Below are 24548 nucleotides of genomic sequence, written 5' to 3' on the forward strand. Positions count from 1 at the left end.
GTTTCCTACATAAGCTAATGTGCCTTTGTTCGTCCGGAAGTCTGGCGATGAAAGACTTGTATTGTGAATGGGTCGGTGTTGACCTTGCTACTGTATTGTGAATGGATCGGTGTGGACCTCGCTACTGTATTGTGAATGGATCAGTGTTTTCCTTGCTACTGTATTGTGAATGGGTCGGTGTTGACCTTGCTACTGTATTGTGAATGGGTCGGTGTTGACCTTGCTACTGTATTGTGAATGGATCGGTGTTGACCTCGCTACTGTATTGTGAATGGATCGGTGTTGACCTTGCTACTGTATTGTGAATGGATCGGTGTTGACCTCGCTACTGTATTGTGAATGGATCGGTGTTGACCTTGCTACTGTATTGTGAATGGATCGGTGTTGACCTTGCTACTGTATTGTGAATGGGTCAGTGTTGACCTTGCTACTGTATTGTGAATGGATCGGTGTTGACCTTGCTACTGTATTGTGAATGGGTCAGTGTTGACCTTGCTACTGTATTGTGAATGGATCGGTGTTGACCTTGCTACTGTATTGTGAATGGATCGGTGTTGACCTTGCTACTGTATTGTGAATGGATCGGTGTTGACCTTGCTACTGTATTGTGTGATAGTATGCTGCTTGTGTACCTTTGATCTTATCAGTGAAATAATCCCAATTGAAAAGTATCATTAGAGATCCTCTGAATGCTCTTTTGTTAACACAACCTTTATGTATAACTGCTTGGGGGATGGGCACCAGACCACCAGGACACCCACCTAGAGGACAGCAATCTGACAGTGACTAGGGACACCCACCTAGAGGACATCAATCTGACTGAGTGACTCATGGTGAGGTGAGCCTATCTGAGCACTGGTCTAAAGTAGACAGGGAATGAGGGGTCATTTCAGATGACTCCCTACACTAATATTGTGTTGAGAAACAGAGCAGGTGGCTGCCCCTTCACTAAAGCAGAACACTACATAGGGAATAGGGTGCCCTTTTGGACACACAGGGATCTCTCCCATGTTAGACAGGTCTGTCAATAGTCATTCATCATAACAGGTGGCCTTACAGCAACGCTGTGTGTAATTTATAATGCACAAGGAGTTTTCATTGAAGCCGTTTAAATCACAGAGAACACATTTGAATACTACTTTAGCTTACTATTTTATTATTATTTTTAAAGTCGGCCAAGCCGGGAGAAACCCCAGGGATGAAAAAAATACAACACACACCAAGGTATGATAACTGAACATTTCACTCAGAAATCTAGCCGTTAACAGGTGATCTAGTGTACGAAATATGACTCAAACCCCCTCTAGCTCACAGACACCAACCCAATGCTTTATACATGGCCAGAGCAGTGCACACCTGGGGAGAATTGAGACATAAAACTAACATTGTTCCTCGTTAAACCACTTCCATGTGGGTTAAGCCCTGATTGGACTGGTAGATTAATTTATCAATGCTTATTTAAATCAGCGATGTTCCACGTCCCGATAACAACCTCCAGACATTCCAATGAGAGTTCTAGAACATGACTGAATCAAACCACAGCGAATGTCTGCCGTGAGCAGTAGATAAACTGCTGTGTGTAGGTGAACGGCGGTGATTCAACACATAGTCTTCAGGAAATAAAAAGAAAATGGAGGGCGGATTTTGTATGGTCAGATAGGACAGCCGCCCGCTGAACACTGCCAATGTTTCCTCTCCAAGGAACACACTATACACACTGGACACAACAGAGAAGGAGACAGTTTCACCAGCTACATTTTATTTTACGTTGGTATTTAAATAAGTCTGTTTAATAATTAAAATGCAATCCATTGTACAGTCCATTCACAGTCATATTACCTCGGCCCTAACTCAGAAAAAAAGAAGAACATCTCAGAAAATGTGATATAAGCTCTCATTCAAGTAGTGGAAGAATTAGAATTGACATAGGACTGATGTTGCAGTAAAGTAGTACACATACACACGAGGCTTGTTAGAGACTTATTATCCCATTTACCCAAGGAGACCAGGGTTAAACCATAAGGAGTATAATGAAGGGACCAAGAAGCAGGCATAACGTCACTCACAGGTACAACGCAAAACATCAAATGAAGAGTAAAATCTTTCTTTTATATCGAGTTGAAGTTACCAGTGCAAAAAAAATATATAAACATCCATCTCTCAAGCCTTGTGATATCCTCAGTCATTTCACTTACAGACTTGTATTTCAGACGAGGGAAAACCCCTGCTCAAAAAACAATTGTACAGACGAATGAAAAAGCTCTTTTTAAAAATCGTATTATAATTTCCATGGCATGACCAGTTACAGTGGTTCCTCAGGCCTGGTGGGCCCGGGGTACATGTAATGTTCTGGTACTACCTCCTCTTGACTGCTGGGCGGCCACTAGCCTTGCTGCCACCTACAGCCTTGCTGCTGGAGCTCTTGGACCCGGAGAACAGCTTGGTCATGAACTCAGACACGTCAGGTAGCTCAGGGTTGGGGTTCAGCATGTTCATTGACTGCTCCATTTCCTGGGAAGAGAGAGGAACGAATGAATACACATGATTAGTATCACACAGGTAAGACGTGCTTCACATTAGTGGTGGATGAGGTAAGTTCATAAGAATTTGTTCTTAACTGACTTGTCAAAATAAATAAAAAACAAACCTCTTGTAAGGGGGAGAGAGAGGCTAGGAAATGTAACAAAGAATGGATATAACACGTCCATCAGAGGCTACCTATTTCACTACTACAGCCTAGAGAAGAATCAGGGTATTTACCTTCCTCATCTCAGGGTCGTTGGTATTGACAACCTTAGGTAGCAAGACGATAATCAGCAGAGGAAGGACCATCATCATGACCTGGGGAAACAGAGACATGTATTAATCAGCAGAGGAAGGACCAGCATCATGACCTGGGGAAACAGAGACATGTATTAATCAGCAGAGGAAGGACCAGCATCATGACCTGGGGAAACAGAGACATGTATTAATCAGCAGAGGAAGGACCAGCATCATGACCTGGGGAAACAGAGACATGTATTAATCAGCAGAGGAAGGACCAGCATCATGACCTGGGGAAACAGAGACATGTATTAATCAGCAGAGGAAGGACCAGCATCATGACCTGGGGAAACAGAGACATGTATTAATCAGCAGAGGAAGGACCAGCATCATGACCTGGGGAAACAGAGACATGTATTAATCAGCAGAGGAAGGACCAGCATCATGACCTGGGGAAACAGAGACATGTATTAATCAGCAGAGGAAGGACCAGCATCATGACCTGGGGAAACAGAGACATGTATTAATCAGCAGAGGAAGGACCAGCATCATGACCTGGGGAAACAGAGACATGTATTAATCAGCAGAGGAAGGACCAGCATCATGACCTGGGGAAACAGAGACATGTATTAATCAGCAGAGGAAGGACCAGCATCATGACCTGGGGAAACAGAGACATGTATTAATCAGCAGAGGAAGGACCAGCATCATGACCTGGGGAAACAGAGACATGTATTAATCAGCAGAGGAAGGACCAGCATCATGACCTGGGGAAACAGAGACATGTATTAATCAGCAGAGGAAGGACCAGCATCATGACCTGGGGAAACAGAGACATGTATTAATCAGCAGAGGAAGGACCAGCATCATGACCTGGGGAAACAGAGACATGTATTAATCAGCAGAGGAAGGACCAGCATCATGACCTGGGGAAACAGAGACATGTATTAATCAGCAGAGGAAGGACCAGCATCATGACCTGGGGAAACAGAGACATGTATTAATCAGCAGAGGAAGGACCAGCATCATGACCTGGGGAAACAGAGACATGTATTAATCAGCAGAGGAAGGACCAGCATCATGACCTGGGGAAACAGAGACATGTATTAATCAGCAGAGGAAGGACCAGCATCATGACCTGGGGAAACAGAGACATGTATTAATCAGCAGAGGAAGGACCAGCATCATGACCTGGGGAAACAGAGACATGTATTAATCAGCAGAGGAAGGACCAGCATCATGACCTGGGGAAACAGAGACATGTATTAATCAGCAGAGGAAGGACCAGCATCATGACCTGGGGAAACAGAGACATGTATTAATCAGCAGAGGAAGGACCAGCATCATGACCTGGGGAAACAGAGACATGTATTAATCAGCAGAGGAAGGACCAGCATCATGACCTGGGGAAACAGAGACATGTATTAATCAGCAGAGGAAGGACCAGCATCATGACCTGGGGAAACAGAGACATGTATTAATCAGCAGAGGAAGGACCAGCATCATGACCTGGGGAAACAGAGACATGTATTAATCAGCAGAGGAAGGACCAGCATCATGACCTGGGGAAACAGAGACATGTATTAATCAGCAGAGGAAGGACCAGCATCATGACCTGGGGAAACAGAGACATGTATTAATCAGCAGAGGAAGGACCAGCATCATGACCTGGGGAAACAGAGACATGTATTAATCAGCAGAGGAAGGACCAGCATCATGACCTGGGGAAACAGAGACATGTATTAATCAGCAGAGGAAGGACCAGCTTCTATTGTTTTTTTCTGATACTCGCGAGGGGGCCTCTGTGTGTCTATTACTCACTAGTACATAACATCATGCAAATGACATGCAAAAAGGCCCTATTCAAATGTCACCTGTTAGGGTGGCATGGATACTGGTGGCATGGATACTGAAGGAGCGTTATGACACGTTTGGGTGCATGCATGGGAGAGTAAAGCAATTGCAAAACAGTAATACTATAACTACTAGCAGAGTTGGACTCTCAACCAATCACAAAGCTGCACCTTCACTTTACTCAGTATTGGACGACACAGCATGAACCTCCTACAGTACAAGTGCCAAGGAACACAGTGAACGCTGTTCTGTGTCATTCACATCTGATCATCTCACCATGGGATTCATGAGGAAGTCAGTCCACCCCCAGGTCTCTCTCTTCATGAAGTAGGTGTGTGGCCCAGAAGACCTCAGCTGGAGCGGGTACGGCTGACGGATCACCTCAGACGTCTTGATGAAGTTCACCAGGCGGGCCCTGTGAAGTCAACCACAGCTTAGACATCAAGTCGTCTCCTTCCCTGCCATGAACACTAGCTATGAGCCTGGCAAAGAGGCTAGACATCAAGGGCCCTTCTCCTGGACACAGAATAACACTACTCACACTGAGGATAGACATCAAGGGCCCTTCTCCTGGACACAGGATAACACTAGACTCACACTGAGGCACTTTCACTGGGACATCGTGAACAAAATTATGTGGACAAAGCATTGTGTTTTCAAACAAAACTGTTTTGTTTGCCTCCCTCAACAACCATCACACCCTGCACAACACTACGAACTAGAGCTGACCCCAATTAGTCGACTAGTCGATTGTTAGGCTGTTGGTCGAGCAGTAATGGGAGGCTTCTCAAAGTAATGTTCTCTTCACCTCAAACAACAAGCAAACAAAGTCTGTTTTTACATCCATTGAGAATTACAATAGATCCTCAATGTAGTTGTAAAATCTTTCCAGCCCTCTCTCTTTCGATAACCACTCAGCGTGAAAGGGAAAAATGTCATGCTCTGATCCAGTGGAAAAGTCATAAAATAGGCCTAACTGATTACTTCTTATCAGTGTGTGACTTGGACTGAAATAAGCTCCTGTACTCATTTTGGGTGCTGGTACATCATATATATATTTTTTTTATTTAGGTGCAGGAGCTCCACAATACTTTTGAGCTAATATTCTATAAAGAGGAACAGGAGCTCAAGCAGTAGAACATTTGAGGTGCTGGTACTCGGCTCTGGTGAGGTCCTGCCCAAGTCAAGCACTGCTTCTTATGCCTTGAGCAAATAGCCTACAGTCGTCTGTCCCAAACTCACTGGCGCGGGAAACTCTGCTAGAGCAAGCGTACCATGTGTAGCCAATGTGATTTACAGGATGTTTATTTTTAAAAACAGGATATTTTCTACCTGCAGGCTGCAATGTTTTTATTTGTTGGCTTTATGAAGCCTATTTATACATAATTGGCAATATAAGTTACTTCTTAGGTTTGTATCTATTTCATTTAGATTTGGACAGAAAGCTGATTAACCACATGACAATGATTTTGGAGATAAGAAATTATTATAAACTTTAACAAAAATGTGCATATGAAAACCATAACTGACATGCAGATCGGTAGAAATGGTAAGATAAATTGCCATTCCACATGAGAAAGGTTACCGACTACTCGTTTAACCTATTACCGGCAACTTCAGGAAAGTAATGGTAGAATCTGAGAAAGCCAGCATGAGGTGAATAGTTGGGGCAGGATATGTTTTCCCCCCCTTCTGGTTATCTAGATCTCTGGCGCCCTCTTGAGGCATTAGTCTTATTTCATCAAACCGTAAGCTTTAAGTGTCAGACAAGCTCAATGCATATAGTGGACTTTATTAAAACACATAGGGTGTGTCTATATATGGAAAAATACACCCTTAAAAATGTTGACCAATCGATTGGTCGAAAGAACAGATGACTTTCGGTTGACCAACACCCTGCACTAAACATCTACCAACTGCACCAATCTAGCATATGTAAAGACAATATTAAATTGAGAATAGTCTGATGGGTGAGAATATCATCACTTGTGAATGATGCCCAGCATGTTCAGTCCAAGGCAAGAAACAGCGCCTGCATTTTTTGCAACTCATGCACCATTTAGCCCAGCCCATAGGCCTATATGTTTTGATAAGCACTTTACTCCACTTTAGATCCAGTGTAGCCAATCTACGCATATTAAACATGTAATAGCTGGAAGTGTTTCTTCCATTTGCTATTCGAGTGCAGGCTACGGATGACTTGTGTAGAGTATTTATGATTTAAAATAAATAAACATCTATTAGTAGGGTATATGCTAAAACCCAGATTAAATTAAGATTAGTTTGATGGGTCAGAATATGATCAAGTGCTTGTCAAATTGTGAATGAGAGAGAAAGTGTATGCAGCCTGTAACTGAAAAAGAAAAATCATTAGATTCGAATCATGCAGTTTTAGAATGAATTAAAAATCAAAACACATAGCCTGAGTTTTTAATCACAACTAGAGTTGAATAAATAACTAAATTAAGCATATAGGACGACGTGTTAAAAAAAAAAAAAAAGTGATAATTTCTAAGGGGTGGATCAACTTAATATTGCGGAAAGAATGTAGCTTCCATCAATGTAATTGTGTGCATCATTTCCAATCCCCCATATATTTTTTGGGTATACATATGTATATCTATATCTATACATATGTATATCTACATATATGTATATCTATATCTATATGTGTGTGTATATGTATGTATATGTATAGATATATCTATATCTATATATCTATCTATACACATACACACACACACACACACATTCATATACACACACACACTAGAATACTAGAATACACATACTAGAATATACCTTTATTATTCCCCGCAAACCCTACCAACCTTCCCCCAATTGGAGAAAACCAACAAACACTTAGGCTTCTACCTTCAGTTTATATATCTTATACACATTTTACAGACAGTCTATTTTACAATAGTTATTTTTTGTTTGTTTTTAGTCCTTCTATTTCTGATGTCCATCCAGTTTGATTTCTATTTGTAACTGTGCTATTTCACAAAATTTTCCACAACGTTTGCTGCTTCAGTGTCTTTAGATATTTTTGTCAGATGTTACTATGGAATACTGAAGTATAATTACAAACATTTCATAAGTGTCAAAGGCTTTTATTGACAATTACATGAAGTTGATGCAAAGAGTCAATATTTGCAGTGTTGACCCTTCTTTTTAAAAGACCTCTGCAATCCGCCCTGGCATGCTGTCAATTAACTTCTGGGCCACATCCTGACTGATGGCAGTCCATTCTTGCATAATCAATGCTTGGAGTTTGTGGGTTTTTGTTTGTCCACCCGCCTCTTGAGGATTGACCACAAGTTCTCAATGGGATTAAGGTCTGGGGAGTTTCCTTGCCATGGACCCAAAATATCGATGTTTTGTTCCCCGAGCCACTTAGTTATCACTTTTGCCTTATGGCAAGGTGGTCCATCATGCTGGAAAAGGCATTGTTCGTCACCAAACTGTTCCTGGATGGTTGGGAGAAGTTGCTCTCTTTATTCAATTGTGAGTGAGCCCACTCCCTTGGCTGATAAGCAACCCCACACATGAATGGTCTCAGGATGCTTTACTGTTGGCATGACACAGGACTGATGGTAGCACTCACCTTGTCTTCTCCGGACAAGATTTTTTCTATATTTGTGTCATTCTCAAAATGTTTGGCCACAACTGTACATTTTACAGACCCCGTATGATTTACATTGGTTATCAGTCCCACCCTTCAGCTCCATTCAACACCTATCTCTCATCATCATCCATTTTGGATATCTATTTGCCACATATTTTTCAACTGTGCAATGGATGCTTCACAAAAGTATTGAACCTTTCTATTCTCATAGCTTCTACAGATTGTAAATTAAAAATAAACATTTTTGCTAAAATAATTATTATATTATTGATTGACTATGCCTTTTTAAAAATCACCCAGTATTGCTATCTGCAGTGTTAGTTCTAGGCAAATGTTGCAATTCTTCAGCCATTCCTGGACCTGTGACCAAAAACGAGCTACATATGGACAGTACCAAAATAAATGATCTAATGACTCAGCCTTTTCACAGCAGAATCTGCAGAGCTGGGAAGATTGCATCCCCCATATATATAACATTCTATTGGTTGCAAGAAATTTGTATAGTAATTTAAGTTGAAAAATTAGAAGTTTTGAATCCGGCGTTGTTTTGCGTATCAATTCATAAACCATGTGCCATGGAATGGGTACATCAAAAATCACTTCCGTCTTCCCATGATCACTTTGTTACCAGCTCAAGAATAGGTGCATGTGCGCACCCCCTCTGAAATATCCTCTATTTTATTCAGCTACGTACAATTGTATTCTTCATACTATCCAACGAGCCTCACAACACGTGACCACACCAGCCCAAGACCTTCATATTGGCTTTTTCACCGTCGGCATCGTCTGAGACTAGCCACCAGGACAGTTGATGAAACTGTAGGATTAAACAACTGAACAAGTTTTGCACAAACTGTCAGAAACCTTCTCAGTGATGCTCATCTGTGTGCTCGCCATCCTCATCAGGGTATTGACCTGACTGCAATTTGGCGTCGTAACCGACTTCCGTGGGCAAATGCTCACCTTCAATGGCCACTGGCACGCTGGAGAAGTGTGCTGTTCATGGATGAATGCAGATGACAGACAGTGTGATGTTGTGTGGGAGAGAAGTTTGCTGATGTCAGCATTGAGAACAGAGTGCCCCATGGTGGCAGTGGGGTTATGGTATGGGCAAGCATAAGCTAAGGACAACTAACACAATTGCATTTTATCGATGGCCATTTGAATGCACAGAGATACCGTGACGAGATCTTGAGGCCCATTGTCGTGCCATTCATCTGCTGCCATCACCTCATGTTTCAGCATGATAATGCACAGCCCCACGTGTCAAGGATCTGTACACAATTCCTGGAAGCTGAAAATATCCCAGTTCTTCCATGGCCTGCAAACTCACCAGACATGTCACCGTCTGAACATGTTTGGAACACTCTGGATCGACGTGTACGACAGTGTTCCAGTTCCTGCCAATATCCAGTAACTTCTCAGTCATTGAAGGAGTGGATCAACTTTCCACAGGCCACAACCAACAGACTGATCAACTTCATGCAAAGGAGATGTGTCACGCTGCATAAGGCAAATGGTGGTCACACGGGATACTGACTGGTTTTCTGATCCACGCCCCTACATAAAAAAAAAGGTATCTGTGACCAACAGATGCATATCTGTATTCCCAGTCCTGTGAAATCCATAGATTAGGTCCTAATGTATTTAATTCAATTGACCGATTTCCTTATATGAACTGTAACTCAGTAAAATCTTTGAAATTGTTGCATGTTACGTTTATATTTTGGTTCAGTATATAAGCAAATCTTGTCTGCTAAATGAACTAGAGTAGCCCACAGCCATACTGTATGGCATAGCCAGATCAGGGCCTGACATAAGGATGACTCTGCATATGCTATTCTGTTCTTCTGAAATAGGCTACATTTACTTAGTATCAGGTCAATTCTTTAGACCTGCCTAAAATAAATAATGGATGTATTGTGATGTGCAGGCTGTATTAAATGGTTGTATTAGACCTTTTAACATGTAGATGTTCCAAAAGGTCCAAATCAGTGGCTTTTTAGGCTATGCTAAACTTGTTCATGTTAATTACGGTCAATTACCAGAGACCAGCAGTTATTTGCATGACAGTTACTGGCTGAGAAACTTTCAAGACATCACAGCCCTAACTGTACCTCATTTTCCCCTTAGACGTGATGTCCACACGGACTGCTTCAAATTTGTATCCAGGTGAGATCACTTCCACAACGTAGGATCCCGAAGGAACATCATTAACGACAAAACTTCCATCAGTTCTGCAGAGAGACAGAGTAAGTCAGGGGTTCCAAAGGCATCAATAAACATCATACAGTAGCCAAGCTCAGTTTGATCTAGTATTATAATGAGCTAAATCGGTTCATAACAGGTGTTGGGGCCCTTGGCCAGAGTGGGAGATGTATCAAAGTGGGGGAGGATAATAGAACAACAAATGGAGCCTCTGTCAATGGCCAAGGTGCATAAAGTCAAGATGGAGGAATTCAATGGTGAACACTGTATAATACGGCGAACATAGCAAAATTAGGCATTTGAAAGATGGAGGCCGCCATCTTTATGCATGTCCGCTATTCTGAATAATTAGTTAACCAGCTAACTACGTTACCCAAAATGGAAACGCTGGACACTAAGCATAGTCTCAATTAGCTCTCCATCTCAATCACCAGTCATTTGTTTAAACCATAGACTGCAATGATAACACCGATAAGGTTAGCTAGCTGTCAACTAAAAACTAGCCTAACAGCAGACGAGGATGGCCACTAGCGTGAGCACAGGGCCCCGGTTAGCATTAGCCCTAAGTTAGCACAACAATCCTACCGCTGTAACTACTAGCTGTTTTTGGTCGTCCAATGCTAAAGTATTACCTCAAGAAACCTATATACTCCTCTCCCTCTACCGTGACTCGGGCTGACGAAATCCAGTCTTGAGTTTTCACCCCTGGAACGATTGCCCGACCCTCGATTTTGAAACGATCTCCGTTTGGTTGAACAGAGCCACTCGTCGCGATAGGCCCCGATTCCATATCACTGAAACAGCACGCTAAAATAAACATAGCCTGTACAAAAAGGCATATTTCTGATAGCCTAACATGCAGCCACATGTTTGCTTGCAGTAGTTCAACAACGGTACGTTTCCTATTCGTAAATAACTATAATAGATTCGCTGAAAATCATGTATCCGATGAACAGGTGAATGTTTTACATCCGCTGTCAGTGTCACCGCCTCTGCGTTGGGGACATGCTGACGTCACTTACTTTCAAAAAAACTTTATTGACACTGAAGAAAATACCCACAATCCCTGTGTGTAAACATACTCCCTTGTGTAAACTGAGATCTGTCGATAGTAAAAACCTCTCATGTGTGGAACGAAAGTAAACAAATGATAATGGGCATTTACGAGCAAGTTTGTTTTTCCTCCATTTCAAAGCCATTGTCCCATTATCCTATGTAGTTTAATGACACACGTTACTGCCTCAGGGCATTTTCTTCCAGGTAAAAACTTTTTGGGCATGGTAGTGACACTGACAGTATAGCAAGATTCAACGGTGGAAAAAGTACCCAATTGTCATACTTGAGTAAAAGTAAAGATACCGTAATTGAAATGAATCAAGTAAAAGTCACGAGTAAAATAATACTTGAGTAAAAGTATTTGGTTTTAAATATACTTAATTATCAAAAGTAAATGTAATTGCTAAAATATACTTATGTATCAGAAGTATAAAATCATTTCTAATTCCTTATATTAAGCAAATCAGACGGCACACTTTTCTTGTTTTTCAAATTTCCGGATAGCCAGGGGCACACTCCCAACACTCAGACATAATTTACAAAGCATTTGTGTTTAGTCAGTCCACCAGATCAGATGCAGTAGGGATGACCAGGGATTGTCTCTTTAAGTGCGTGTATTAGACAATTTCTGTCCTGCTAAGCATTCAAAATGTAACGAGTACTTTTGGGTGTCAGGGAAAATGTGTTGAGTAAAAAGTACATTATTTTCTTTAGGAATGTAGCGAAGTAAAAGTTGTCAAAAATATAAAAAGTACAGATAGCCCAAATAACTACTTAAGTAGTACTTTCAAATATTTTTACTTAAGTACTTCACACCCCTGGCAAGATTCAGATGGACATCTTTCCTCATTTAGATCTTTGCACAAACAGAAGCTAAATGTTATCATAAAACGAGTGCAGTGAGTCTTCCTTTTCCAAGCAATAGCTGTTCTCAGAAAAATATTGCATTTGTTGTCAAATATTGTCTCATATGACCATGGGCATAACAGAAGAATATCAAGTTTAAGTGGCCACTATGTTTTGAGAAATAATTCATTCAAGACAGATTTTTGCTAATTTATTTGAAAGATTATTAAAATAATCACTGTATTTACACTTTTACAGTCAAACATTCATGAACAAGAAAAAAAGCTACGACAGGAAAAGCTCTCATAACTTAAGACTGCAGTAGTTTACAGTTCTTGATTCGGGACATGAGGGAAGAAATAAGAACTGAAACCAGGAAGGGGAATTCATTATGTTATATCCATGATTCGTGCAGGTTTGCACACCATGGTGAAGAGTGCTGTGGTGGTGCAACAGAGCTTGGCACTTCACAGAGCAGCCCAGACCCACTCTCAGTGTGCATCCAAAATGGCGTCCTATTCCGTTCAAAGGTAGTGCACTATAGAGGAAATAGGGTGCCTTTTCGACCCAGTCTCAGGGAGGTCGATTGAAGTATTGTCCCTTCGCAAGACACCAATCCACTTCAATGTGAAGCAGTCATTCCTGTTTTTTTTTCCCCAGAAAGAAAAAGGTTCCTTCCTCCATTGTAAGTGTCTCTCTAGTTGTGATTGACTGTGGGAGTTGCTCAGTCTGAATCGCTCAGTTCATCAATCCACTTAGAATAGAACAGGGTTCCTGTATGTGTGGACCATGGTCTTGTCTTTAGTCTCCAGGTAATGTTCAAACAGCTATATCCGGCAGTAGTGGTCGCTTCCTCAGTGCTACATTGATTGATTGGTCAATGGAGTTGTGATAAGTAAGACTCAATGGCCTGGTGAGAGACAGAATTGAGAGAAGAGACAAGTGAGAGAAGTAAATCTAGACTCCATCGCCTGAAATCAACAAAGGAGGTGAGAAGTTTGACCTTGCAGGTGAAATGTTCAAGTAATATTATATATATATATATATATATATATATATCTCTGTTCGTCTCATTGATCAATAACATTAAGTGTAGCAATGACACCTTACCTTTGCCATCTCTCCTGTAGTTCCTGGAACTAAACTTAACTGGGGCCCCTCCACCCAGAACTCCTTCAGCTGCTGCTTCATGACTTGGAGGTTCCTGCAAACAGAGGGTATTATAAGCATTCACCCCCTTTTAGTCATCCATCTACACAAAATAAAGCATGTCAGTATAAAGAGATATATATATATATATTTTACATTCAATAAAAATTAAATAACTAAAATATAGTCGTTGTTTAAGTATTCACCCCCTTTGTTTAGGTAAGCCTTAATTACTTCAGGAGTAAAATGTGGCTTAACAAGTAACATAATAAGTTCTATGGACATAAATAATAGCGCTTGACATGATTTTTTAATGACTACCCCTTCCTGTCCCGCCCACATACATACATACATACATACATACATACATACATACATACATACATGGTCCCTCAGTCAAGTATTGAATTACAAGCACAGATTCAACTACAAAGAACAGGGAGCTTTTTGGAAAGTCTCATGAAGTAGGGCAGGGATTGGTAGATGGGTGTATTAATCTAGCCAGACATCAAAAGACACAGTCGACCTTCTGAACTGAGCTGCAGGACAGGAAGGAAACTGCTCTGGGATGTCTTCCATTGGTGATTTTAAAACAGCTACAGAGTTCAATGGCTGTGATGTGAGTACTGAGGATGGATAAACAACATTGTAGTAACGCCACAATATTTACCTAAATGACAGAGTGAAAAGAATACAAATATTCCAAAGCATGCTTCCTGTATGTAACAAGGCACTAAAGTAATAGTGCAAAAAAAAATACAGCAAAGGAATACACTTTTTGTCCTAAATGCAAAATCTTATGTTTGGAGCAAATCCAACACATCACTGAGTAACCGCCTCCTTATAAATCAAACATGGTGGGGCCTGCATCACGCTATAGGTATGCTTGACATCGGCAAAGACCTGGGAGTTTTTAAGGATAAAAGAAAGCAATGGCAAAATCCTAGAGGAAAACCTGCTTCAGTCTGCTTTACACCAGACACTGGGATAGGAATTCACCTTTCAGCAGGACAATAACCTACAACACAAAGCCAATTCTACACTGGTGTTGCTTACCAAGAAAACAGTGAATGTTCCTGAGTTGCCACGTTACAGGTTTGACTAAAATCTGCTTGAAAATCTATGGCAAGACTTGAAAATTGGCTCATCAGTAAGCTAAAGCGCCTGGGACTAAACACCTTCCTCTGCAACTGGATCGTGGAATTGGTAAGGGTAGGCAACAACATCTGCCACGTTGATCCTCAGCGCAGGGGCCCCTCAGGGGTGTGTGATTAGTCCCCTCCTGTACTCCCTGTTCACCCACGACCGCGTGGCCAAGCACTACTTCAACACCATCATTAAGTTTGCTGACGACACAACAGTGTCGCCGACAGACGACAGATCACCGACAGACGACGAGACAGCCTATAGGGAAGAGGTCAGAGACCTGGCAGTGTGGTGCCAGGATAACAACCTCTCCCTCATGCTGAGCAAAACAAAGGAGCTAATCATGCACTACAGGAAAAGGAGGGGCGAACACGCCCCCATTCACATCTACGCGGCTGTAGTCAAGGGGGTCGAGAGTTTCAATGTTCCTTGGTGTCCACATCACCAACAAACTATCATGGTCCAAACACATCAAGACAGTCGCGAAGAGGGCAAGACAACGCATTTTCCCCCTCAGGAGACTGAAAAGATTTGGCATGGGTCCCCAGATCCTCAAAAAGTTAGAGCTGCACCATCGAGAGCATCCTGACAGGTTGTGTCACTGCCTGGTATGGCAACTGCTCGGCATTCGACCGAAAGGCGCTACAGAGGGTAGTGCGTACGACCCAGTACATCACTGGGGCCAAGCTTCCTGCCATCCAGGACCTCTATACCAGACGGTGTCAGAGGAAGGCCCAAAAAATTGTCAAAGACTTCAGTCACCCAAGTCATAGACTGTTCTCTCTGCTACCGCACAGCAAGCGGTACTGGAGAGCCAAGTCTAGGTCCAAAAGGCTCCTTAACAGCTTCTACCCCCAAGCCATGACTGCTGAACAATTCATCAAAATGGCCACCTGGACTATTTACATTGACCAACCCCACCCCTTTGTTTTTACACTGCTGCTACTCGCTGTTTATCATCTATGCATAGTCACTTTACCCCTACATACATGTACAAATTACCTTGACTAACCTGTACACCCACACATTGACTCGGTACCAGTACCCCTGTATATAGCCTCGTTATTGTTATTTTAGTGTGTTCCTTTTTATTTTATTTAGTAAATATTTTCTTTACCAATAATGCAGTTCAAGAAATGGTGTTAAGGGCTTGTTATATTCGGTGCGTGTGACAAATACAATTGTATTGGAATACTGACTGTATCTAATCAAGGTATATTAGTGATTTATTTTTCATTCATCTTCGACAGAGTATTTTGTGAAGATTGTTTACAAAAAAAACAAGTCCATTTTAAATCGCACTTTGTAACAATAAAAAGTTAAGAAACGCAAGGGGGTGAATACTTACGCTTCTAATGTTAAAGGTAGAATAACCGATATGAAGTTAGCATTACCAGGGCAACCAGTTGGGGCAACTTTTCCACAAAACAAACAAAGACAACACGAAGCAAGAGGCTAATCTCCTCAGAACAGCAGCTGTACAGCAGCTATTACACTGCAGACAGCAGAGTGACAAACACAAATACCTGTCCTCTGAGCAGCTGTCCAGCAGGCTCTTGCCGTTTGTGGAGAGTTCTGGCCACCATTTCTTAACGACAGACTGAACCCAGTGTAAAACCACAATCAAGTGTCTGGAGAAGGAACAAACAGAAATACATCAGAATTCAGGTTTCAGCAGGTGGACACAGCAGCAGTTGTTCAGTTCCACAGCTGATCTTACTCTTCATATTCACTGGTGAGGATTGATTTGACTTGTGGCAGAAGGTCTACACAGCAGCCCAGTGATATGCACGGAGTTTCGTCTTGAAGGCTACAGGAGCAAAACAAGAGTGTCACAAGTTGACTCATCACAGCCATACATGATGATGTTTAAATCAACTGTGACACTCACCTTTTCGTTATAACTGGTAGGCAGTCAAGAAGAACGCCTGTGTCTTCAATTCTATGGAACAAAGACAGAGTGTTTATTGGACATTAACGTGTTGATTAATCTTTTTTTTTTAAATGTATAAGAAGTCCTTCATACATGAAAATCTATCAAAAGTCAGTGTTCCTACCTGATCAAGTATGCCACTAGTTCGCTGGCGTTTCTTCGCCATAGTGTCAGAGCTACATTTAATCTGAGATTTCTGCCAAAAAGCACACGTGTCATTGCATCATGGTCCTTCGATAGCTGGTCAGGAAAGAAACCCATAGGGAGGGGCCGATACAGAACATGTCAATAAAATCCACTTCAACACTCAACGATCCAAGGAAAACAATGCAAGTGACATTTTTCTTCCCAATAAACAGAGTCTACAAATCTATCCCTTGAATCTACTCACTGTGCAAGGATTGGAAAGGTATGGGGGAATATGGTGACAATTCCAACCCTCTCAGATCTACACAAGTCTCTAAAGCATAGGGGCAAGGGTTCGATGGTGGGAATGGACAGTATGAGGTGAAGTAGTAGTCCGTCCCAATGACTGCTCCATACAGGTCTGCAAACATCAAAGGATCGGGGGACCTATGGGATGTGGTAGGGAGTGAATTGGGGCCGGCTGGTAGTCTCTCACCTCAGTGAAGTAATCACTGTACTTGTTTCCCGGCCCTGCCATCTTGGAACCAGCCTCTGCAGCAGAGTTCACAGGGAACATGCAGTTGTCATTGTAGTGTATGGCCTGCACTTTCTCTGGGCAGGTCAGTTCATTCTCCTTGTTGGCCATGTCACAGACAGCCCGACCTGCGGGGGGCACTCTGAGGCGTACACCTGAGCTCACCAACACACTGTGACGCGACGACAACTTCCTCTTGTTGCACACAGACACTCGTTTGGCTTTGATGCGTGCACAACGACTCACTGGAAATCTGGTGGGGGGAGAAGGAGGAGTCCAGGTGAAGAAATGTAAGGATGTTGTATTGATACCTACACAGTGGTTGAGTATATAGACCAGACACTGTGGAAGTGTTTGGAAAAAGTCAGAAAGGTATTTCAATGTCAGATTTTCCCCAGTGACTGAGCAGCTGTGACTGCAGTGCTAAGAAAGGCAGCTTGTGCATTGGATCCACATAGACCTGGAAAACTCACCGATCTTTATCTAGTTCTTCCTTATTTAAAAAATCCACCTAAAACAAAAGGATAGGAGATAAAAACTCCTACAGCTTTCTTTAACATATTTGGCTTAGGTTAGTAAACACTTCTTGGTTCATATTCATAACATAATCACTATAAGATTGCATTTCTTGTGTGCATTAGATTTAACACTAGTGAAAACGCCTTCTCGTCAATGCTTACATCAATCTAATGTTTTCATTTAAAAGACAGGGATTGTGCAAGTGCACACACTCGGGATGGTACCAAGTTAAACCCCCCCCCCCCCCCCCCCTTGAGATCCCCTCACCTCCTTCATGTTCTTGTCCGATGCAGAGTGGTTGCTGACATGATGGAGAAATCCATGAGGTTTGCCCTGGTTGAGCTGGCGGAATTCTCTGCCTTGCCCATAATGACTTCCAGAGGCCATAGTAAGTCACTATTGAAAAAATAAATCAATAAACAACTTAGTCAACACTGTAAACGGCATGCATTTAACGTGCACACACACACTCAACATGCCAAATTGTCAAGGCAACCTCCTTAACCCAAAGTTGTCTGAATTGTCACCTCACTTTCTGAAACAACCTCGTTAAAGATGATGCACAAGAAACGTCTGTCTAAGCAGGAGTTGCTATGATAATGAAAGTCAGGCATTGCTATGATAATTAAAGTCATTTACTAGTACGTGTTATTGTAGGAGTTCATGACCTGGTCACACACCTCTTTATAAAACAAGCTTTGTTTATGTGATGACAGTCAGTGCTACTACTAGCTCTTATGACTCCACTATGTTTCAACTAATTACAGAGGAACAAGTTGGTGTAAATTCAAATTGCGGGTTACATCTTGCCGTTGTTGTGCCTGTAACAGGTTTAGCTAGCTAGCGTTGTAAACAAGTGCCTGACAACAATGCGCTAGCTAACTAGCGTTAACAACAACGAGGCGTTGGCTATGCTGGCCACACAATTTACTTAACTATCTAGCTACTACTACTAGAAGCAAACTAACTAGCTAGCTAAGTTAAAAAGCAGCAAACATTGTTACATGATCTTAGCTAGCTACCTAACTAGCTAGTTAAGTACACATTTGTTAACTAGCGTTAGTTACAAGTTAACCTTGCCAGCCCACAGTACGCGGCAGTGTGAGCCGTCAACTAGCTAGTTAGTACTTTAGCTAGCTAGCTTTCTAGAACAATGAGCTACGAGCTCAGATTAGCTACATTCTAAATTAGTGTAACTAGCTAACTACGTGTCTGTTTGGATAGTTACATGTCAATATGCTAATCTCACCAGACTGTCAATAACAGCAACATCCGTTAACTAGCGTAAGGACCGTTAAATAGCAGGGAAGCTAATTACAAAAGTGCTAATGAGACCCGTAACAGCGTCTATGATGATGGGCCTAACGTTAGCTGGCTTGCCCCGTAAAGCATTCACCTTGGTCAGGCTAACAGAGTTGCAGAGCTCAAAACTAACAACCGAGTCAGTTTACTTTTTACAAGTAACTAAGTTTCCTAATTAGCTAGCTGGTTAAGATTTTCACTACCAATAACTTAACTTGCTATAGCTAAAAAATAGCTAGCTTAGCAAAGGGTGGGTGACTAGGCAGGCAGCTAACGTTTTCAGCAATAATATGGCTAGAACAAAGTTGATCTAGGAACTAATTCAGTAATGTCCAGCAATTTTACCAACCGTCACATGTTGCGAATTGTCTTGACTCTCCTCAGAAATGTAGCTAGCTATGTCCACGTAGAAGCAGTAAGAAGACAACTGTAGAGTATACACTTGGAATAAATGTTTAGCTAGCTGCTTTTCAAGTTGAATTCCCGTTCAGAACCGTTCAAATGACTACAGCGTCTGTATTACTCTGCAAGGATCGTGGGATTGATATTGCAAGGAAAAGAGTGACATTTTAGCGGCACCTAGAGGTAAAACGTAGAACTACCACGTCTCATATTTGTCTATCCTAGCCCGCCATCCAGTGTTAGATTTATGGGCATTTACACATGATGTTACTTCATAAATCATATCAAATGCTTGCTTACGAGCCCTTCCCAATGATGCAAAGTTAAAGAAAAATAGCAACTCAAGAGGAATAAAATACAGAAGAATGGAGCTATATACGGGAGTTCCAGTACCAGATCAATGTGCAGGGGTAATAGCTATAAACAGAGAGTACCAGTACCAGATCAATGTGCAGGGGTAATAGCTATATACAGGGAGTACCAGTACCAGATCAATGTGCAGGGGTAATAGCTATAAACAGAGAGTACCAGTACCAGATCAATGTGCAGGGGTAATAGCTATATACAGGGAGTACCAGTACCAGATCAATGTGCAGGGGTAATAGCTATATACAGGGAGTACCAGTACCAGATCAATGTGCAGGGGTAATAGCTATATACAGGGAGTACCAGTACCAGATCAATGTGCAGGAGTAATAGCTATATACAGAGTACCAGTACCAGATCAATGTGCAGGGGTAATAGCTATATACAGGGAGTACCAGTACCAGATCAATGTGCAGGGGTAATAGCTATATACAGGGAGTACCAGTACCAGATCAATGTGCAGGGGTAATGGCTATACACAGGGAGTACCAGTACCAGATCAATGTGCAAGGATATACAGGGAGTACCAGATCAATGTGCAGGGATATGAAGTATTGAGGTAGATATGTACTGTACATGAAGGCAGGGTAAAGTGACTAGGCATCAAGATAGATCATATTAAGAGTAAAATAAAGAACAAGAGTAGCAGCAGCATATAAGGAGTGTAACAGTTTGTGTATGTATGTATGCGTGTGCGTGCATGTGTTTGTGTTGTGTCGGTACAGGGACGGCTTCAGGCGTAACGCGACATAAGCGGTCGCTTAGGGCACCTGGCCGCTAGGTCTCAATTTACCGTTGAGAGTTAGAATAGTAGAAAATAATACAGACTCCAAAAAGATATCGGAACTATTCTTGTGTTTCCTTAATGGCACATAAAATATGTGCCATTAAACATGAAATAGCATCTAATTTATCAGGAAAAAGTATCCCTATGTATTTGTTTATTTTATTTATGTTTTTTTGTTTTGTTTAATGCGTTGGTTGTTTTGTGTTAAAGATGAAAAAAAAAAAAAATTTGTCAATAAAAAAAAAATATGTAAACAGTCAATGTATATAGTCCGGTGGCCATTTGATGAATTGTTCAACAGTCTAATGGCTGGTGGGTAGAAGCTGTTAAGGAGCCTTTTGGTCCTAGACACGGTGCTCCGGTACCACTTGCAGTGCGGTAGCAGAAAAAACTGTCTATGACTTGGGTGGCTGGAGTCTCAGACAATTTTTGGGGCTTTCCTCTGACACCGCCTAGTACATAGGTCCTGTTTATTGAGTCTTTATTCTTTAACACAGAGGTGATGACAGGTCCTAACAATGTACACCTCATACCATCCACTCATCAACTGTGTGAACAACAGTGCAGCCCCACTCCTTGGCTATATCCCAAATAGCACCTTATTCCCTATATAGTAGGGATGTTGTATTGTCAGTAGACACCTGTTGGGATCACAGATAGTGACAGTGCAGTAGTGATAGATAATGCTGTCAAGCATGACAATGATATGAAACATGATAAGTTACAGGCCAAGTTGCTGTCTCCCATGAGCGACTCTCTGTAATAGGAGATAGTGAAAATGGGAACTCCCCTTGAAGAGCTTAACAGGGCAACATGAGGGAGAGGATTTTACAAAGCAAAGCATATGAATGGTACATTGTAAGCGCTACAATAGTTTACACAGAGACAGGTAGATACTCGGCAGGCTTGTACAGGCTTTGTCGAACCACCTCCAGCTTGGTTGATTGTGTAATAACAGTCTCGGTTGATTTTAACGGTACATGAGCTGCGGTTGAGACAGAAAAATATATCTTTTTTTATATTATCTGGTAATGAATATAGAATTTCTACCCTGTTTTACTTTTTGACTTCTTGTGCCAGCTAAATCGGTGTCATTACAGGTCTATTATTATAAGATTGCCATGCTAGGAGAATATTTTTACTGAATAAACCTCCCAGTTATGAAGAACTACAATAACAACCATACTGGTCCACTGCTTGGTTCCTAGAACTTAACAGAGACCCATAATTAAAATATGTCTTTTTATTTTAGTGGCATGTTATTTTATTTTGGGGGGAATTAGTTATATTATAAACATTGTGTAGTGGTAGTGGCACTTAACATAGTTGCATTAAATTTTATATTAATAAATAAAGAAATATGTTTTAGATTTTAGACCCAGACAGCCACAGAAATGAGCCTAACCCTTTGGTTTGGTATGTTCAGCTGTTGTACATGACCCAGATCTTAACCAGGACATTATAGGTCTAAATAGAACACAGACTGACTCTTTCGGACACAGGAGAAAACAAAGCCAAATGGTGGAAATTGATCTCAATCACTGCAATTTACCCGCTTGAATAAACAGATACCATTTAAATACTATATAAATAGTACAGCCAGGGAAGGGAAAAGGAAAGGGGGATACCTAGTCAGGTACACAACAGAATGCATTCAACCAAAATCTATTTAGCATTTAACCAACCCCTCTGGGCGTCATGCACCCCAAAATCTGAGGGGGGCATAAAGTACGTGAGGATGACTGTGGGGTGGTAAGTTTGAGAATTGTGCATTTTTCAAACACTTGAAACTCATTTTTCCTTCAATCAAGAGCCATAATCATTACACTTAACTCTATGTAAAAAATATGTATATTTTTCTGCTTATCTAAGCATACCTCTTGATCTGTCTGTATCCTCCTGTCTGGTGGTTCTTTTTATAAAGAAACTAAATATGCTTCTCTGCATCTCTGATCAAATCTGAGTAATAGATTGACAGGAATGTGAGTCTTATTCAGTACATTTAGTTATGTCTTTCTTTTCTAAAGTCTACCAACCTAGCCAGCAGGCATGCCAGCTACGATAGTTCGACAAGTTGCTACTCGAATCTTCATTGAAAGCCTGGAAAAGCTTCTTGCTAGCTATCAGGTTGGGAGATTGGGAACCGATCTGGGCTAACTAAAGCCAACTTCATAAAATTGCTAGGTGGCTAGTAGTATTACAAAGAAGCAACAACAAAACGTTTAATTACAAAATGTAAAACATATTTCTTTATTTTAAATCAGGATTTCATTATTTTAAAACAGGATTTCTTTATTTTAAAACAGGACATATCTGAGAGGTCATGTGCCCCTGTGCTCCCTATGGGCATGCCACATCTGAGTACTGCAACGTTGACTGTGTGTGTTTATGTTTGTATGTAAAGGGCTGGGTGTGTTTATGTTTGTATGTAAAGGGCTGGGTGTGTTTATGTTTGTATGTAAAGGGCTGGGTGTGTGGAGAGTCAATGCAAATAGTCTCTATGGTAAAAATGAATAACAGGCCTTGGTTTCATTTGGTACATAGCTACATACATGTGTTGATACAATAGTCATCTACCTTGTGACCTTGACATTTTTATCAGATGCTCTTATCCAGAGCGACTTGCTGGAAAGGGCAGGTTCACATATTTTTCACCTAGGTCAGCTCGGGGATTGAAAACAGCAACCTTTTTAGTCATTGGCCCAATCTAGGCTACCTGCAGGGAGCCAAATCAATATTGAACCGAAACGCTTATTTGTTTATTTGGATCCCCAGTAGCTTTTGTAGAAGCAGCAGCTACTAAACCATAAAACATGACAAGTAACAAAACACCGATACACTGATAGACAAGGACAGTCACACAAAACACTGATACACTGATAGACAAGGACAGTCACACAAAACACTGATACACTGATAGACAAGGACAGTCACACAAAACACTGATACACTGATAGACAAGGACAGTCACACAAAACACTGATACACTGATAGACAAGTACAGTCACACAAACACTGATACACTGATAGACAAGGACAGTCACACAAACACTGATATACTGATAGACAAGGACAGTCACACAAACACTGATACACTGATAGACAAGGACAGTCACACAAACACTGATACACTGATAGACAAGGACAGTCACACACATTTAAAATACAACAATATACAAACAATACAACAACAAAACTACAACCTCATAAAATGTGATTTTACTCTTGGCACAACTTCTGTAATAACAGTGAAATAGCACATCCTAGGTTCATCTAGCTGGTAAACAGAAGCACAGGGCCTGAAGTGCTCCATTGGCATGGCATCAGTACCTGTGAGGAGGTCCAGAATAAAACTTAATTAAAGGAAGTCAATGTTAACCATTTTAACAGCTTTAGACGGACCATTAGACATTTCTCCTCGCTTCTCCATGGTCCAATGGCGGTTCCAAAAACTGTTTAGATTGGCCTTGGCATAGAGCTTGCCAGCTTGTAGTCCTAAAAAACGGAATTGAGTTAGCATTTTCTACTTCTGGTTCATTGGTCATTCCTATGGGGGAAAATAATGGGGAAAGAATGGGGTTTTGGGATAAACTCAGAAAATAAGGTCTGAGGTTAACACAGGCTTTTGAAATCTTATACGTTTTTTTTCTATAAGATAATATTGTTCAGTTTACATGATCTCTATGAATTATGAAGCTTTTATGTCCTTTCTGGACTTGTTTTGCTTAAAAATTCACAAAACGTAACGTTAGAGGAAGAGTGTTATATCTCATAGAACGAAACGTATAAGATCCCCTAAGCCTATGTTTACCACATACCTTAGTTTCGGTGTTTATCCAAAACCCCTTAATTTCCCCATAGGCTTTGGCCATGGCAGAGTTCAACCTGGACTCAGCGGTAGATGTTACATAGTAAATGTAATACCAGG

At 41.3% G+C, this 24548-nt stretch overlaps 2 protein-coding genes across 3 annotated transcripts; both read right to left on the reverse strand.

The window, feature by feature from the left end:
* Positions 1-1737: 1737 nt before the first annotated feature.
* Positions 1738-11467, reverse strand: emc7b (ER membrane protein complex subunit 7b). The gene is made up of 5 exons (XM_045721107.2): positions 11086-11467; positions 10363-10482; positions 4894-5032; positions 2761-2841; positions 1738-2511 (listed from the first exon to the last, which is right to left on the reverse strand). The coding sequence occupies exons 1-5, from the start codon at positions 11319-11321 to the stop codon at positions 2356-2358; spliced, it is 732 nt and encodes a 243-aa protein (XP_045577063.1). The 5' UTR covers positions 11322-11467; the 3' UTR covers positions 1738-2355.
* A 1084-nt stretch (positions 11468-12551) lies between these two features.
* katnbl1 (katanin p80 subunit B-like 1) lies at positions 12552-19623 on the reverse strand. Of its 2 annotated transcripts, none has more exons than XM_014206095.3 (10): positions 19415-19623; positions 18031-18159; positions 17410-17497; positions 17206-17261; positions 16708-16823; positions 16542-16592; positions 16371-16460; positions 16177-16281; positions 13466-13559; positions 12552-13265 (listed from the first exon to the last, which is right to left on the reverse strand). In XM_014206095.3, exons 2-10 carry the CDS (start codon positions 18148-18150, stop codon positions 13233-13235), a joined length of 753 nt encoding a protein of 250 aa, XP_014061570.2. In that variant the 5' UTR covers positions 18151-18159; positions 19415-19623; the 3' UTR covers positions 12552-13232. The 2 variants fall into 2 exon arrangements, with proteins under 2 accessions (XP_014061570.2, XP_014061569.2); XM_014206094.3 differs by adding an exon at positions 17718-17755 and having other exon boundaries at positions 17206-17497.
* Between the last annotated feature and the right edge of the window lie 4925 nt (positions 19624-24548).

This window comes from Salmo salar, chromosome 06 (genome assembly GCF_965601325.2).
Source record: "Salmo salar chromosome 06, fSalSal1, whole genome shotgun sequence".
Lineage (NCBI taxonomy): Eukaryota > Metazoa > Chordata > Actinopteri > Salmoniformes > Salmonidae > Salmo > Salmo salar.

Coding starts and splice junctions, on each gene's coding strand:
- katnbl1 (XM_014206094.3), bottom strand. CDS start 18,150: ATGGCCTCTGGAAGTCATTATGGGCAAGGCAGAGAATTCCGCCAGCTC. Junction 16,824..17,205: donor ACAGTGATTACTTCACTGAG/GTGAGAGACTAC, acceptor TTTCCTGACCAG/CTATCGAAGGACCATGATGC. Junction 13,560..16,176: donor GACAGCTGCTCAGAGGACAG/GTATTTGTGTTT, acceptor CTCTGTTTGCAG/GAACCTCCAAGTCATGAAGC.
- emc7b (XM_045721107.2), bottom strand. CDS start 11,321: ATGTGGCTGCATGTTAGGCTATCAGAAATATGCCTTTTTGTACAGGCT. Junction 2,842..4,893: donor ACTTCCTCATGAATCCCATG/GTGAGATGATCA, acceptor CTGTTTCCCCAG/GTCATGATGATGGTCCTTCC. Junction 2,512..2,760: donor ACGACCCTGAGATGAGGAAG/GTAAATACCCTG, acceptor CTCTCTTCCCAG/GAAATGGAGCAGTCAATGAA.